Source organism: Topomyia yanbarensis, chromosome 1, assembly GCF_030247195.1.
Source record: "Topomyia yanbarensis strain Yona2022 chromosome 1, ASM3024719v1, whole genome shotgun sequence".
NCBI lineage: Eukaryota > Metazoa > Arthropoda > Insecta > Diptera > Culicidae > Topomyia > Topomyia yanbarensis.
The window spans coordinates 62,836,231-62,852,104 of NC_080670.1; the positions used below are offsets into that span (position 1 = coordinate 62,836,231).

The window sequence follows — 15,874 nt, forward strand, 5'->3', positions numbered from 1 at the left end:
TCATTATTTTGCCCAATTGGATTGACGTCACCATTATTGGTGCTTCATTTTCGTTTCAGGGACGGGTGAGTTTGGGCGCGAATCGCGAACTGACGCTCCGAATCCGTCCATCACGCTGTTGTTTGTCGCCGTTGCTGTTTCATCATCACCCTGCTCGCTGCGGAACTGGATGGCCTTAGCTCGTCGCCGCTTGTTCAGTACCCGAACCTCGGGGCGATCGGCTCCCGGCGTGCTGTTTGCCTTAGCGAGAGCAGAGCTACGGCTCTGTTTCTTTTTCCTGTAACCCATCCTGGATGAGTAGGCAGTTTAAGAAATATCCGATATAAGCACAACTAATGAAAAAAACGTCCTCACTTGGGGACTGCCAAAACACGAATGTATTTGAGCTTACCAGGGGTGCTGCTTTTATAGCGTTGGTAGTGGTAGTCGGCACAAGTTTATTCGTAGGTGATACCGAACATCCTCCACCCGGTTGAGATCACTCAACAGATGATACAGGTTTCGGTTGATTGTCTTCTATGCGAAGAACGGAGATTTTGGTGATAGGGCGACGATAGGTTGAGCCATCGACCGATCTCACTAGCTTATCTTCGCCTGGTAAAACAATTGTGATTTTTCCCAACGTCTATTGGAGTAGCGGCTGGATTCGATCAAGACCATGACGCACGAAAATTGGTTCCCCCATTGCATCGTGCACAATCTTGAATTTCTTTAATCCCATTCCGCTGGTCGTATTCGGATCCAAGAAACTTACGCGACGTGCCTTATAAAACAAACGAACAGAAGACATTGTTTGTGAATTTTGTTTTATTCTTTGTCCATTTATGCTATTACTGCTCACAGGTTCAAATACATGAATTACATCAACTTTGTGTGTACGTTAGGATATAAGAAGGTAATAGATAAATACTTATAATACTATTAAATAAGGAGAACAACTGTTCTACATACAATAATTCAAATGCACTTCTCTAGTACGGCCGAGCCTACAGTGCATCAACTGGTTCCTCCTTGACTTCAACCACAACAACATCTGCTGATTCTATAAAGAAGAAAATGGTATTGTTAATGGTGGATGGTTTACATTTTCGCATTCTATCTTACCGCTGCCATTAGTAACTGGATCGTCATGTGGACCATCATTATCTACTGGTTCTAGCAGTGACTCCTCGTCTACATCGGATTCCTCCAATCGCTGCCTTTTGGTACTGCCTTCCTCGGATTGTTCATCCATTTGCTCTTCTACGCCAGTCTTCTCGACGTCATCAGTCTTCACAGCGTTCTGGCAGTCGTGTGTATGCTCGTTTGTTCGTACAAGTAATCCGTTGCGGTGCAACAACATTGCTACCCGACAGCCTACAGTTCGGCATCGATAGTAGCGTGCTCGATCGCGTCTTGTATGTCCAGTTACAAACATAGCTCCTTTGTGGATGAGGTAAAAACCTCGTTTTTTGCCTTTCACATCCACTAACTCATAGTCATAGGAACCCTCATCATCCAAGTAAGAAGTCTGTTCGCCAGTGGATTCATCATGCTCTGTAGAGTCAATCGAATCTTGAGACGATTCATCTGGAGCTGAATATGCCACTGGTGACGAATCTTCGCAATCAGTATTGTCCGGCGGATGCGTATGACCTTCTTCATTTGATTGGGACAGTGTGCCATCAACTTGTTTGAAGAGACCGCCTCGGCATTTCATTGGGATGCGACGACAGCACCGCCAATGCTCGGATCCGTCTCGCCGGGTTAAATAATAAACATACCGATAACCTTTGTGGGTAATCGCTTGACCAATGTAAGGATTTTTCTTAACTGCGTCTCCCTTCGAGATTGAGGATGCTTTGGATTCGTCCCCCGGGATTGTTGGACTAGAAGTATTTGGCTTTGTTTCGACTTCAGCGTGCTTACGCTTGTGGCTTTTGGCGGAGTCAGAGGTATCCATTTTTTCGTGATTATGGTCAGGGCCCTTCACTATCTGACCATCAGTTAGGCGATACATTGATGCATTGCAAGAGCTTTTAGCACATTTCCAAAGTACAGCATCATCGTCTCTTTTGTGGGCATAGTTATATCTGTGACCTCCCAACAATAACATTCGGTTGTCACTTTTGCCCTCGGAATCGTTCATTGGTTCCGATTTAACTGGACTAATATTGTCTTTTGATTCAACCACGGGAGCTGCAGGTGTTGATTCCTGCTTCGTTTTAAATGGAGCTGTATGCTGATGCTGTTTTTCGCTAACCGGAGCAACTCGACCGTTTGGAAGTAATTCAATCGGAACATAGCAACGGCGGTTGAGGGACGGCACATACGTATGACAGTACCAGATACCAGCACCATCTGTCTTTGCCCGTGGGGTCGTATACCGATGGCCACGATGTACTAAAATGTTGCTCCCATTTTTGTTTTGTACAATCTTGAATTCCTTCGATCCGCGTCCCACTGGTCGTAGATTTTTCAGGTCGGGTTTTTCATGAATATGCAGTGAGTCGTCTAGGTTCATCACTCGACCATTTGTTAGCAACATTAGCGATGCTGAACAGGCTTCATTGGTTTTGCACCGATAAAATACGCAACCATCATGCTGCTTGTGTTCAAAATCGTACACAAAGCCTTCGAAAACAATGAAATTTCGTTGCGATGAGCTTTTCATGAATACATATCTAGGGAAATTATATTACGGTTAATGAATGTTGTGAAAGGGTTACTGATTCGACCACACTTACCTTCTAGAACCAATGAGTGATTCGTCACCCTGTTCGGCATCATCCTCAGATTCCTCGTTGAACGATAACGGTGGTAGTTTCGGCGTTGATTGTGGTGTTTCTTTTACCTTGACTGATTCCCTCACGACTGCAGGCTTTGGTACTGTCGGTGCAACTGGCATCGGAACTGGTTGCATTGAGATATCCAGCGAACCACTACTTTCGATATTCGGCGAATGTGTATGTCCGGCACCAATAGGATCTATTATTCGGCCGTTTGTTAGTAAACGCAGCATCGCCGGACATTTTTTCATCTTTTTGCGAGTACAGCAAAGGGAAACGATTCCATTTGCTAGCCGATTTTTTGCCCAGTAGCGGTACCCTCTGTAGATTAAAGATTCTCCCCGAGATGTTTTTACTATTTTATAATCAGCATCACCGTCTGGAGGAATCGGGAGCGGAGGATGCTGTTCCAGTTGTTCTTCCTGCTGCGAAACATCTGCCGACTTAGCCTCCGCCGGGAACCCTAGAAATTCTTCTTCGGTTTCTACGTGGTTAGGATTATGGTTGTGGCAGTGTTCGTTTGCACGTACAAGCTTTCCGTTGGACAGTAGTAACGTTCCCATAGGACATTGAAGCCTTTTCACCTCAGCGCATCGATAGTAGATGCTTCCATCCTTACGAATCCACGTGTACCAATAGCGATAGCCTCGACAAACAAGTATCTTGTTGGAGCCTTCTTCAATAAACTTGTAATCAGTTATTCCGTCGGTTTCAGGAATCGTACGGATGCGCTCATCCGTCTCATGCTGGGACTTGGAAGAGGTCTGATGTGCACCATGCGATTGCGTATCGACATTGGCAGCGACTGCTTTCTTCACCTGACCCGGTGGCGGATGATTATGGATGATTTGTGCCTCGTTAGCCGCGTTCTTGAGAACACCATTGATTAGCAGATAAACACCAGCGGAACAATGATTACTTCTTGCCCAAATACATCTCCAGTGCGTAGTTCCGTCGTTTCTTTGGTAATTTAAGCGGAATCGGTGATTGTCGTGTATTAGAATGTCGTTCCCAACACGATTCTTAACAATCTTGTAATTCTTGGTTTCTTTTGCTTCCGGTGATCCTGTTTGATCAGAGTTATTCAGCGAATGCGAGTGTTCATGTTCTCCTGTACTGAGCAAGCGTCCATCCGGGCGTAATCTAACATATGCATAGCATTTGTACCGTTTGCGATGGGCACAGCGCCAGACTGCCGATCCATCACTTCGGTTGTATGACAGGTAGTAACGGCGATCTTTGAAAATGAGAGTGTTCTGATCCTTTCGATTTTTAGCAATAACATAATCGCCGTGATCAATGTACCGTTCCTCGTCCCCGTGTGCCAGTGAAACTTCTTCTGGAGGCGATGGTTGAGCCAACGATCTAGCCAGTAGCAATCCAGATGTGGCAGGCTTAACCTTGAACTGACAATGAGAGAAAAGTAAGTTATTGATTAACACTTACGAAAATAATTTAAAAAAAGCTCACCCCATTTGACGAACCTGCCATGGAAGGCAACGGTTTACCATTTGCTCCTCCACTGTGGGAATGTTCCTTGCCATTGCTGGAGGTAACAATCGTTCCATTATCTCGACAGAAGAGAGCAGCACGGCATGCGCGGGTTTTGAAATGTACACAACGCCAGTACTCGCGACCATTTTTCTTTCGCACAACCAATCGATAGTAATATCCCTTGTGCTCGATAACGTTTCTTCCAAAAGTATTGGAATCTGACGATGACGGTTGTGCATTTTGTGATGTATCCGTTTGGTCCTCTGTTGCTTGAACAGGTGGTTGTGATGGCTGTTGTTGCGTGCTGCTTCCCCCTGGTATAATATTTAAGTAATCGTAAAGAGGGTTCACACGAGTTTGTGCAGCCGGATCTGCCGGTTTGGGCGTTTCAAAATTCGGTTCGTGATTATGATCTACTTGACTGCTCCCAGGTACGATGCGATCATCGGTCATCAGGTGAATGATGACGCGGCAGGTAGCATTGGCACGACATTTCCATGTCGAGCTTCCATCTTGGTTGCGGTTGCGAATAGAATATCTGAAACCCTTGTACAGTAGCGTCATTTGTCCACGGTTGTTTTTGAAAAGTCGATAACTACGTGTTTTCCCTCCAGGAGAAGACACGTTAGACGTAGATTTGGCAGGTAGCACAGCGGAAGAACTCGAAGACAGTTGCCCAGGAGCAGTATGATTATGTTCTGATTCACTGAGCATCTTTAGTTGGTTGTTTGGAAGCATCTTCACCGCAACTCGGCAGCTATCTACTTTGCAAATCCAGATAATACAACTGTCCGGAAGCTCTTTAATCTTACGATAGTGGAATCCCTTCCACTCCAACATATCGCCTTGTCTGTTGTATGCTGTAACTTCATTAGCCTCATTGTCGACAGGTGCTGCAACGGGTGGTTTAGCCACTCTTTCTATCTCCGGTGGCAGATCGTCTAAAGGTCTATGGTTGTGTACGATGGAATTCTGTTCCGGTGTGCCATCTGCATGTATTGTAACAACCACCATGCACGTGTTCCCTCCCATGGAACAGCGCCACACAGTTGATCCATCGGGACGGTCGTTTCGTTTGCAGAAACGATAACTCTTATGGATCAAACATTCGCGGTTGCTCTTATTCATGCTATAATAGTAGTCTGGATGCTTACCGGGTTGAACCGGTGGCTTCGTTTCTGCTGGTTCTTCGACGGTGAGTTCTGAAACAGATTGAAATGAAACTATGAATTGACGTTGACTGCAAAAAGATAGTTAGTTATTCAGTAATCGAATACTGTAGTGCGCCGTCCGTATGCAGTGTTTTGATTCATCATTAAGATCTCTTTATGTGTATAGATTTTATTTGATGAAAACAATTGTTCTGCAGACACCACAAAACATCTCAACCGTTACAGGGGCGAATCCCAAAGCGCTCATGTGTTTTGAAAAATTCGATGCAAACATAGTTTTTTAAAGAACTAGGTTTCAAAAAACATTTATCCATCGCATTTTTATGCAAATGTGATAGTGTTAGTTCATAAATATAAAGCATTACTGAGCTAAATTACCGCATAATCTCATTAAAAATCAAAGTACAAATACACAACCCTAAGAATATATTTTCCTATATAAAACAATGTAAAGTAATATAGTATGGAGTGCCATGCCCACACCCTTTTGGTGTGCAGGTGCATGGAAATCAAAAGCTATAGAGGAATTATCTTGAAAATCACCTGATAAATCTCGAGCAACTGTTCACGACAATGACAGAACGATTTCCGGAAAAGACAGAAGAATAAAACAATCGAGTTGGTCAGACGTACCACACGCGCTTCGAGCAAAACTGTTTTCGGCGCATAAGTTCAAGTAAGCGAAGAGCAGTAACCCGCTAAAATCGAAGGCCTTAAGCAACAGACTAGTCTATGGATCAATTTTCGGCTTTAAATCAGCAGCGGCAAAGCCATCCGACCATCATCATGCAGACGAGCAAAATCATCGGTGTGTGATTGCTTGAACAAGGTAAAACATACATAATTCGGAGCTGGTACAACCAATGCACGTATTGCAATTCTATTGACAGACTTCACCCCCGCCTGCTAAATCGAAAAAGGCTAGCTGATCCTCGCAAACAACATACTCGGGCGCGGTCAATCCACAGAGATTCCGTAGAGTACACATATTAGAAACACATGAAGCACAGGAGTTCCAAGCAGACATCAATCTAATAGACTTCGCACGTACCAGGTAGGAAGATCAAGAGTGAACACAACAGCCGGAAACTCTTTGTCAACAGGTGAATGCGCTGAAAGTGATCAACGCCGGCCCACAAACACACAAGGATTCCAGTACCATTAGTCGACTCATGAGCGGTGTCTAGCATCGAAGACCGCAAGCAGTGCACCACAACCTCTGCCGCAGAAGCAACCACAGCAGACTCCTATTCAGGTCCAAGAACCGCATAATGAACCAAGGCTTTCAACGCTATCATGTTGGAGCATGCTGGAACTGTGATGAGAACGGACATCGGTGGTTCATGAACTGGCCAAAACCTCAAGCAGTGTTGTTTTGCTACCGTTGTGAACGGAAATGTTTCTCGCTTCGCAATTGTCTCATCTGCTCAACTAATCAGGAAAACGAACAGGCGAAGTGTTAGTAACTGAGGGACCAGCATCCTCGTAAAACTTCTACGAACTACGAAACATCAATTGGATAATAATAAAAACGAATGGAGACAATAGACCACATGCAAACATTCTCGGAAGGCAACTGACGGGTTTGCTAAACATCGACGCGAACTGTTTAATGATAAGGGGAAGTACGACAAGGATCATCGAAGAGTTGAACCTGAAAAGGGGTGTCTTGCGCGGTGATATCCGAACAGCGGACGGAACCAAGCACAAAATCACCGAGTTCGTCAAGCTTCCCGTCGCCTAGAATGGGCGCAACGAATACGAATACTGATGTTACTCGTTCCTTCGCTACCGGGTTGTGTAATTCTTAGTATAAACTTCTGGGAGAAGTTTGGAGTGAGAGCCGTATGCAACAAGGTGGATTTAACGCCGGATAAGGAGATAAGTTGATCGGAAGCGATGAAAGAGCTACCCAGAAAGCACACGAAGCGATCGGACGCACTTACAAACACACACATCGGATCGACATCGGAGATCCCAAGCCCAGGAAGTAGCGATGCTACCACATGTCCAAATATGCTCTAGACGAAGTGAACAAGGAGATAGATCGGATGTTAGCCCTTGATGTCATCGAAGCAGTGCTGTTTTTCCCTTTGAATACCCCATTAGTAGCCGTGAAGAAAAAGACAGGCCAGTACAAAGATGCCTGGATGCGCGACACCTGAACTCGATAATGGTGAACGAAGGACACTCGATTCCGCAAATCATTTCGATCATCAGCAACCTCAGTGGGTGCTACTACATATTTTCGATCGATTTAAAAGACGCTTTTCGGTAAATGCCGCTCAAGAACGCGTCTTGCCCAACGACAGCGTTCACAGTCTCCGGTCGAGGCCACTTCCAGTTTAAGGTCGTGCCGTTCGGTTTATGTACCGCAAGTCAAGCGCTAGCCCGTTTGATGACACATCTCTTTGCGGATTTGGAACCTCAGGTGTTTCACTACCTCAATGACGCCATCATCTGCTTGCGGAGCTTCAAGGGTCATCTGGAAATGCTGCGGAAGGTAACCGGAGCGGTTACGACAGGTGAAACTCACAATATCCGCGAATAAGTCAAAGTTTTGCCCCAGGAGTTGAAATAATTGGGGTACGGGCTGAACGAAGGGTGGAAGTTGGACGACGAGAATATCAGCTGTATCGTGAGCTTTTCATCGCCACATAACAGAAAAAATATGCAACGCTTTCTGGGCGTTATAGAACTGGTACAGGATATTCAACGAAGATTTTGCCAAAATCGCCGTACCGCTGACCGAACTAACGAAAGCAAAGAACAAGTTTTGGTGGACACCAGTTGCGGAGAACGAATTTGTCAAATTGAAGTCAAGTATCAACACCAGTTATTGCGGTGTCGGATTGTGCAAAACCGGTCCACATGACCACATAGCTTGTGATGCCAGCGACGTCGCTGTTTAAAAACGCATCGCGCACAGGTGGAAAAAAAGTGGTACCGAAGGACGAACGAGCAGGGGTGATGAGCAAGTTTCACGATTCAGCCACAGTAGCACATCTTGGATTCCATAAAACGCTACAGAAAATTCAAACAGGCTTCTATTGGAGGACACATGCTACGTGCGAAGTTGCAAGGTATGCAAAGCTAGCGAAACCCCGATTCATCGAATGATGCCGGACATGGTGAAGCTGAAATCTGCTAGGATACCATGAGAGCTGATTTCGCTTGACTTCGTCGGGCCACTCATAAGATCAAAGAAAGGAAACGCCGTAATTTTAGTAGTAGTCGACTGGTTAATCAAGTAGGTGATTGCACAACCCACGCGCACCGCAGACACAGAGGCTATGGTAAACTTCCTAGAATAAGAAGTATTCCTCCGATTCTCACGTCCAAGAATCGTTCTCACAGACAACGGGAAGCAGTTTATGTCGCTGACATAAACCGGTCACTTCTCGCGAGGCACTACACCGAACATATGGCTCAGCGTATTACTGACCTATGGCGGATAACGCAGAGTGGATGAACAGTGTTGATAACTTGCAACAGAGCGTTTTTGGGCGAAGATCATTGAAACTGGGACGAGAACCTGGTATCGATCCTAGCTACCATCAACAGTGCAAAACATGAGGTCACAGGGGGTGAGTCCGCAATTTACCATCTTCGGAAGAGAGCTGATTCTGCATACGGATCTGTACAATCAATAGGATCTCAACATGCCGTATGACCTAAAGCTCGCGCAAGATCTGAGTTTGTCGAATCTAAAGCGGATGCAGACATTCATGTTACAACCGATCAGAAACTCGTACGAAAAATCGAAGAAACAGTACAACATGCGCACGAAAGCGGTGGCGTTCAGCGTTGGAAAGCTTGTCTGACCAAGGTCGTTCGGACTATAATCGAAGGTGGATCACTAAAGTTTTTGGTACCAATCTATATGAACTACAATTAACTACAAGTCCGAAAAAATAGAGAGCTACCATGCGAAGGACCAGGAGTCATTTGTCCAGCTATGTCGGCAGGTTTAATTTTGCTAACCAAGAGCTGGGTTGCGGTGAGCAACAACTTGGTAAACTACCTCCCCACCTTAGCAACCAGCGCTTAATCCAGCCTCACAGACGCTGAACGAAAATGCCAAGCAGGGACAACAAAGGCTCGCCGTTTTTGGAACGTGAGAAACCGATTGTCGACTGCATTGATTAGTGAAAACAGCCGGAAACTGTAGAATACGGCTTAAGCTTCCGGAAGGAGCCTCGGAAAAACCTTGAGCCGTTGCACAGGGACGCAGGTAACCGAAGGCGGATCTCTCTGGGCCCTCCACATGCAACGAAAGGTCTCGGGACCAAGCTGCTTCAGAAAAACACATCGAGCGAAGTTTCAGAAGTCACAGGCGTAAATGCACAAGCCGTTTTCGGAGCGTGAGAAACCGAGCTGATACTCATGACCTTCAGCGAACGCAAGAGGAGCGAGTCTGGTGTGAAGAAACAGGTAAAAAAACTGAGCTGTTCAGACCAGCCGTAACTGGAGCGGAAAAAACGCAAACGCTTACGCGCAGGAGATTGAAACCGCCCAAACTTAGGCCGCTTACACAGTGGCGGCGAGAAGCTGAACTGGTGCTGGTACTAACATTAGAATGCGAGAAACCTGCCTGCAGCAAAGTAAAGGGATGATATCAGAGTGAAAGCGGGCAGTCAGCGCAGATCCGCTCGGCTTTCACTCTGACATCACCCATTTGGTTTGCAGCTTGCAGGTTTCCCGTATTTCGCATTCTAATGTCAGTTCCAGCGCCAGCTCAGCTTCTTGCCGCCACTCTGTAAGCACCCTTACTGTTGCCGCAGCGAGAGAAAACGGACATCACCCCCACTACATCTTGTGCTCGCTGGTAACATAGGAGTAAACTTTGACGACGGCATGAGATCTATCGTTTAGGATTTTGAAAACGCAGACTACGGCAGCCTCATTGACACGCTGGTTGCCAAGCTTGTGACGAAGATCTTAACAACGATGACGTAAACGATGCAGCGACGACGTTCTCTAGTATTCTTATTCACTTTATCGATCGGCATGTACAAAAACAAACAATTAGTGCCAATCAACTGTCCTAAGGCGATTAAAAACATCCAAACGATTTGAATGCATTTGAAAAAATATCCAAGTATAAGCTCCTGGCATCACGAAACCACTACTTTCAACTCAACCACGGATGTAAGCATCAAAGCCTCTCGAGATAATTGCGACGAATTTCGTGCCAACTCGAACAAATGTTGGCAGCACCCTCTCAGGTGAAACTTTCTGTACATGAAGACTTTGTCACAAAAAGCCACTTTGCATACTCTGTTTTTCCAAAAATGACCTAGCCTGTCTTCTGAAAAGGGCCAAACTTTTTTTTACCAATTTTTTTCAAATGGCTCTAGTCTAAAAATGACAAGTCCTACAAAAAAATGTTATAGGAGTGATTTTCACAAAATTTTCGAATAAAAATATTGAAAAAATTCTTCAACGACTCCTACACTGAAAAAAATCGATTTTAAAAATTTAAAGTTGATTCCATGTCGATACGACAGGACCTGACGCAGTTCATTTCGTGACTACTTCTTTTCATTAGTCTGCGAAACAAAGCCTTGGTACTACATTCTGTTGAGAAACTTGTATTTCTGCTTCTACAGTATTCGCAGCCAATTCATATAGTACAGGAACAATTGCATCGCTAGTGCTTTAATCCTACTGACTATTCAGCATTCTCCTTGGTTGGAGCCCGAACATAGGACCCTTTGAACCGTTCGACCAAGTTTGAACTTTTGCGTGTAATAATCGATTATCAAAACAACTACCTACTAACTCAGGCCCAAGAAATAACAAACACACTTATCGAAAATAGCCAGCATAAATACTGAAACTTACCAACATCGGATCCTGAATCCGCGACAGTCTCCACCGCTGGCGTCTCCTCGATGTCATCTACATCAGTTTGCTGATGATTGTGCTTCCCGTTGATAACTTCCACGCGACCATCTGTCGTAAGGTTGACCGAAGCCTTACATGTTTTCTTGTTCATTTGGCAAGACCACAAAATCGAACCATCCTGCCTATCTCGAATTTTGCAGTACCGGTATCCACGGTGAACTAAACTGTCCGTATTACGTCGATTCTTGATAATTCGGAAATTCGGCGGACCAGTGGGGCGTGGATAAGGTCGATCGGTGGAGCTGTTAAACCAGACGGACTCGGATGCTGGTTCGTTTTCCGTTTCCCCACCCATCCAGGGCACTTCGTCTCCACCAAGTACTGTTTGCAACAACGAGTGCATAGTCATTTCGGAATCATTCATTGTCTCGTCTGGTTCATTGATTTCAATTACGTCGGATTTTTTAGCCTCCAACATTTCACTTTCGACTTCCGTCGGTTTGACACTTTCATACGGTTTGTGCGAATGTTCGGCATTTTCAACCATTGCGAGTGTGTCGTTGGGGAATAATATGACACCTGCCTTACATCCTCTCTGAGACGCAGAACAGCGCCAAAGTGACGTACCATCAACGCGATCACACTTTTTGGTGTATCGGTAACCGGCGTGAATCATACTAATACCATTCTTACTGTTTTTAACATAATACCACTGGCTATTACCAAAAACTTCGGGATCTATGGGATAACTTGTTTCAAATCCAGAAGTTTCTACATCTTCTTCTTCTTCCATCGTATCCATATCCGTTGGACGTTCGTGGTTATGGTCGTACTCGCTGGCCTTGGCAACCGTTCCATCTGGGAACAAATCCACGGCCGCCCGGCATGTTTTCTTATTCATTTTGCACAGCCATTTAACCGAACCATCCTGTCGAACTCGCACTTTGCAGTATCGGTATCCATCATGAACCAGCGCCTCAAAACCTTTACGGTTCTTAACAATACGATAACCACCTGCAGCTTGTTGTTCAGGTGTGAAATTCGGACAGGAAACAGGCGCAGGTTGGGTGACCAATTTCTGTTGACTGCGTACCGGTGTTATTAACGAATCTTCGGCTACCTCAACGACTTCATCAGCCGCATACTCTTCCGTGACGGGTGATTCCGTTTTTTCATGATCATGATCGTGATCTGCTCCCATATGATGGACAAACCCATCGGCGTTAAGAACAACTTTCATCTTACATATACCACTTTTATACGAACAACGCCATATGATGGAACCGTTAACCCGAGACCATTCCTTGCTAAATCGATGACCTTCGAAGACCAGAGCATCATTTCCTGTAAATGAATTAGAATGAACATGACATGATTTATCTTTCAACTTTAAGCTATTACCTCTTTGATTTTTCGTTATGCGGTACATCCGACTACCATTACCTAGCTCCTGTCGCTCGAGATAGCGTTTATCAGTTTCATGGAAATGCTCGCCGCATTTCTCAACTTTGCCGTTTCGATAAACGATGGCCATCGCACGACACTTGTCATAGTTTCTACGACAGCGCCAAAATACGGCACCATCGACTCGTTCTCTATCTTTGCTGTACTGGTGGCCCTCGTAAATTAGACATTCTCGACCCTTAACATTGGTAGTTATTTCGTAATTTTTCTTAACTTGCTTTTGATCTGCGGGCATCATCACTTCAAGGCTGTTCGTCAGTAACGTTGCCATATCGTCAGTATCTTCCTCCTGATCATCATCGTCTTCAACATCCTCAATGATCATGTAAGGCTGATCGACTTCATCTTCCATCGAATTGTCTAGTTCATTCTCCTGTCCATCAACCACTTTTTCGTGATTGTGAATGCCATGATATTTGACTCTTGAATCTGGATACACGTAAACGCCAGCTGAGCATTTGTTATTATTGGAGCGACACTTCCAGAACGTCGATCCATCCATTTTTAGGTAACGTTTACAATATTTGAAACCCAAGTGAACTAACGTTTCTCCTTTCTTCTTGTTTGGAACTATCTGTAGACTGTCAGCGCTGACTGCGACGGGTTCAGAGTCGTTCATATCTTCTTGTGCCATATCTTCCTCTCCAAACTGTTCACACGAAGCATCTACGTCAACAACGGCTACTTCTTCATCGTCAGGGATAGAGTGTCCCAAAGTAACATCATCGTCTAACCCATTCTGGGCGTGACAATGTGCATTGCCATTGGCATGGGTGATACTGCCATCCAAATATAAATTGACTGCTGCCTGACATCCACCAAGTCGGCATCTCCAGTGAATGGAGCCATCACGTCTGGAGAAGTGACGACAGTACAGATATCCCTGATAAACCAACCGTTCTCGATTATTTGCATTCATAACGATGCGGTACTGAGCTTTCTGACCGCTACTACCCGGAACACCGATCTGATTCTCCTGTATCTTCTGGTGCTGTGGCTTAGAGGATGACGATACATCCGCAACTTCGCCGTCACTGTTGTAATACACATCATCATCATCCACTATCGCTTCCCGTTTAATAGTTATCTGTTAGAAGATATTATTTGTTCATGGTAATTGTTCATTAAAATATACCCACACTTACCTCATCCGTCGTATGATTTAGCTGTGAGGGAGTGTCTTGTGACCGTGTTGACATTGGCTGAAGCAAACTATCATCGCCATCTTTGCTGATGGACTCAATTTCGGAACCAGGCTGAAACTGAGAACAATACATGGAATTAGGTACAAATAAATCTCCTTCACATTCATTGTCACCACTCTTGCCAGCTCACCTTTGATGACCTGGGTGAAATTGACAATTCTTGCAATAGGGGAACAATTGGCCTAAGTTAAGCCAGAAGACCAAGCACCATTTTTAGATGCATTCACAAAAAAAACTTCTATCGCACTAGTAATACGCACATCATATGTTTTTTTCTGAGAATTGAAATAGTAACCAATAGTGAATATGTTTGCCTTAACATTCTATATTATAGGCAGATTATCGAAAAAATAATTTTGGCATGAAAAATACTAGAAAAATATGATGCTCAGTTCGGTTTGACTTAACCTTCTTTAGGTGTTGGGGTCAATATGACCCAAAATGAACATTCAAAATTCGATAACTTTTTAGGTTTGCATAGAAGTTTGGAATTTTTTGACTTTTCCTCTTTCATGGAGAGCAATGATTTTCAACGGAGTTCAAAATTTTTGGACATTTCTGAAGGTCTGCACAAAATGAGTTACGAATAGGGTGTTAGTGGGTTATATTGACCCGGATTTAGAACTCAGTTTTAAGACACATTTTCAGCCAAATCTATATGTACTGGTACATGTGGTTGTTTGTTAGTTTCAATTTTCAGTTTCTGTTTTTGACCTGGATAGTGCAGGGATGGCGGAAATCCAAGTGATGGGCGATTTCTCTGTTCAAGAGATGGTGGATAGCACACACGAATGTTTCGTGATCGCCAGGATCAACGGCATATTTGTGTATAGCTGTTATGCTCTTCCACGGTGGACACCAGAGCAGTACAAAAGGATGTTGGACGCATTTACTGACTCGTTAGTCTGGCGAACGCCGGTTGTTATGAGAGGAAATTTTAACGCTTGGGCCGTGGAAGGGGGGAGCAGGCTGACCAACGCAAATGAATACAGCCTATTGGAAGCACTGGTAAAGCTGGACGTGAAGCTGTGCAACGAATGTTCCGCTACCACATTCCGTAAAGACGGCCGGGGAACTATCATCGACATAACATTCTGCAGCGCGTTGCTGACGGATAACATGAATTGGCGAGTTAGTGAGCAGTACACACATAGTGACCACCAAGCGATCCACTACATCGTTGGATGGCGAAATTATACAGTAACGCCGAGAGTGAGGGCTGGCAAGCGAAAGTGGAAAATAAAAGACTTCGACAAGGAATTTATTGTGGAAGCACTTCGTGCTGACAACGTCACTCCAATTCCGAGTGCCGATGAGCTGTTAGAAACAGTAGCTAGGGCATGCGATGTAACAATGGCTAGGAAAATGGAGCCGATGAACTATCAGCGTCCAGCGTACTGGTGGAACGAAAGGCTCAGCATCTTCCGGGCTGTCTGCCTAAAAACCAGAAGCCGCGTTCAAATAGCAAGATCTGAGGAAGTCAGAAAAGAATGTAAGGTAACATCCCGAGCGGTTAGGGCCGCTTTCAAACGCGAGATGGTGCCAAGCAAGTCCATCTGCTAGAAGGAGCCGTGCTGAAAAGTAGACGCTAACCACTGGGGCAATGCTTACCGTGTCGTTATGGCCAGGATCAAGCGTCCAATGACGCCAGGCGAAATGTGCGCCGACAAGCTGAAAATTATCGTGGAGGGCCTTTTCCCGAAGCACGACCCAACCGCATGGCCGCCTACACCGTACGTTGATGTAGACGGTGGAAATGCAGGTGACAATCAAGTTTCCAAAGACGAGCTCCTAATAGTGACAAAAGGGCTGAAAGCGAAGAAAGCTCCCGGACCGGATGATATCCCCAACGTGGCAGTGAAGACTGCGATCCTGGCGTTTCCGGACATGTTCAGGATAGTCCTACAGAAATGCCTGGACG

The 15,874-nt window shown here is 45.0% G+C and overlaps 1 protein-coding gene across 1 annotated transcript in view; it reads right to left on the bottom strand.

The window, feature by feature from the left end:
* Positions 1 to 789: 789 nt before the first annotated feature.
* Positions 790 to 15,874, bottom strand: part of LOC131677785 (uncharacterized) — a 40,452-nt gene continuing 25,367 nt past the window's right edge. Inside the window, exons 3-9 of the mRNA XM_058957822.1 lie at positions 13,894 to 14,010; positions 12,686 to 13,835; positions 11,282 to 12,628; positions 4,239 to 5,464; positions 2,727 to 4,174; positions 1,105 to 2,663; positions 790 to 1,042 (exon numbers count right to left, since the gene is read on the bottom strand). Coding sequence (XP_058813805.1) covers positions 987 to 1,042; positions 1,105 to 2,663; positions 2,727 to 4,174; positions 4,239 to 5,464; positions 11,282 to 12,628; positions 12,686 to 13,835; positions 13,894 to 14,010 — 6,903 coding nt within the window. The 3' untranslated portion in view covers positions 790 to 986. The remainder of the gene's footprint in view (positions 1,043 to 1,104; positions 2,664 to 2,726; positions 4,175 to 4,238; positions 5,465 to 11,281; positions 12,629 to 12,685; positions 13,836 to 13,893; positions 14,011 to 15,874) is intronic.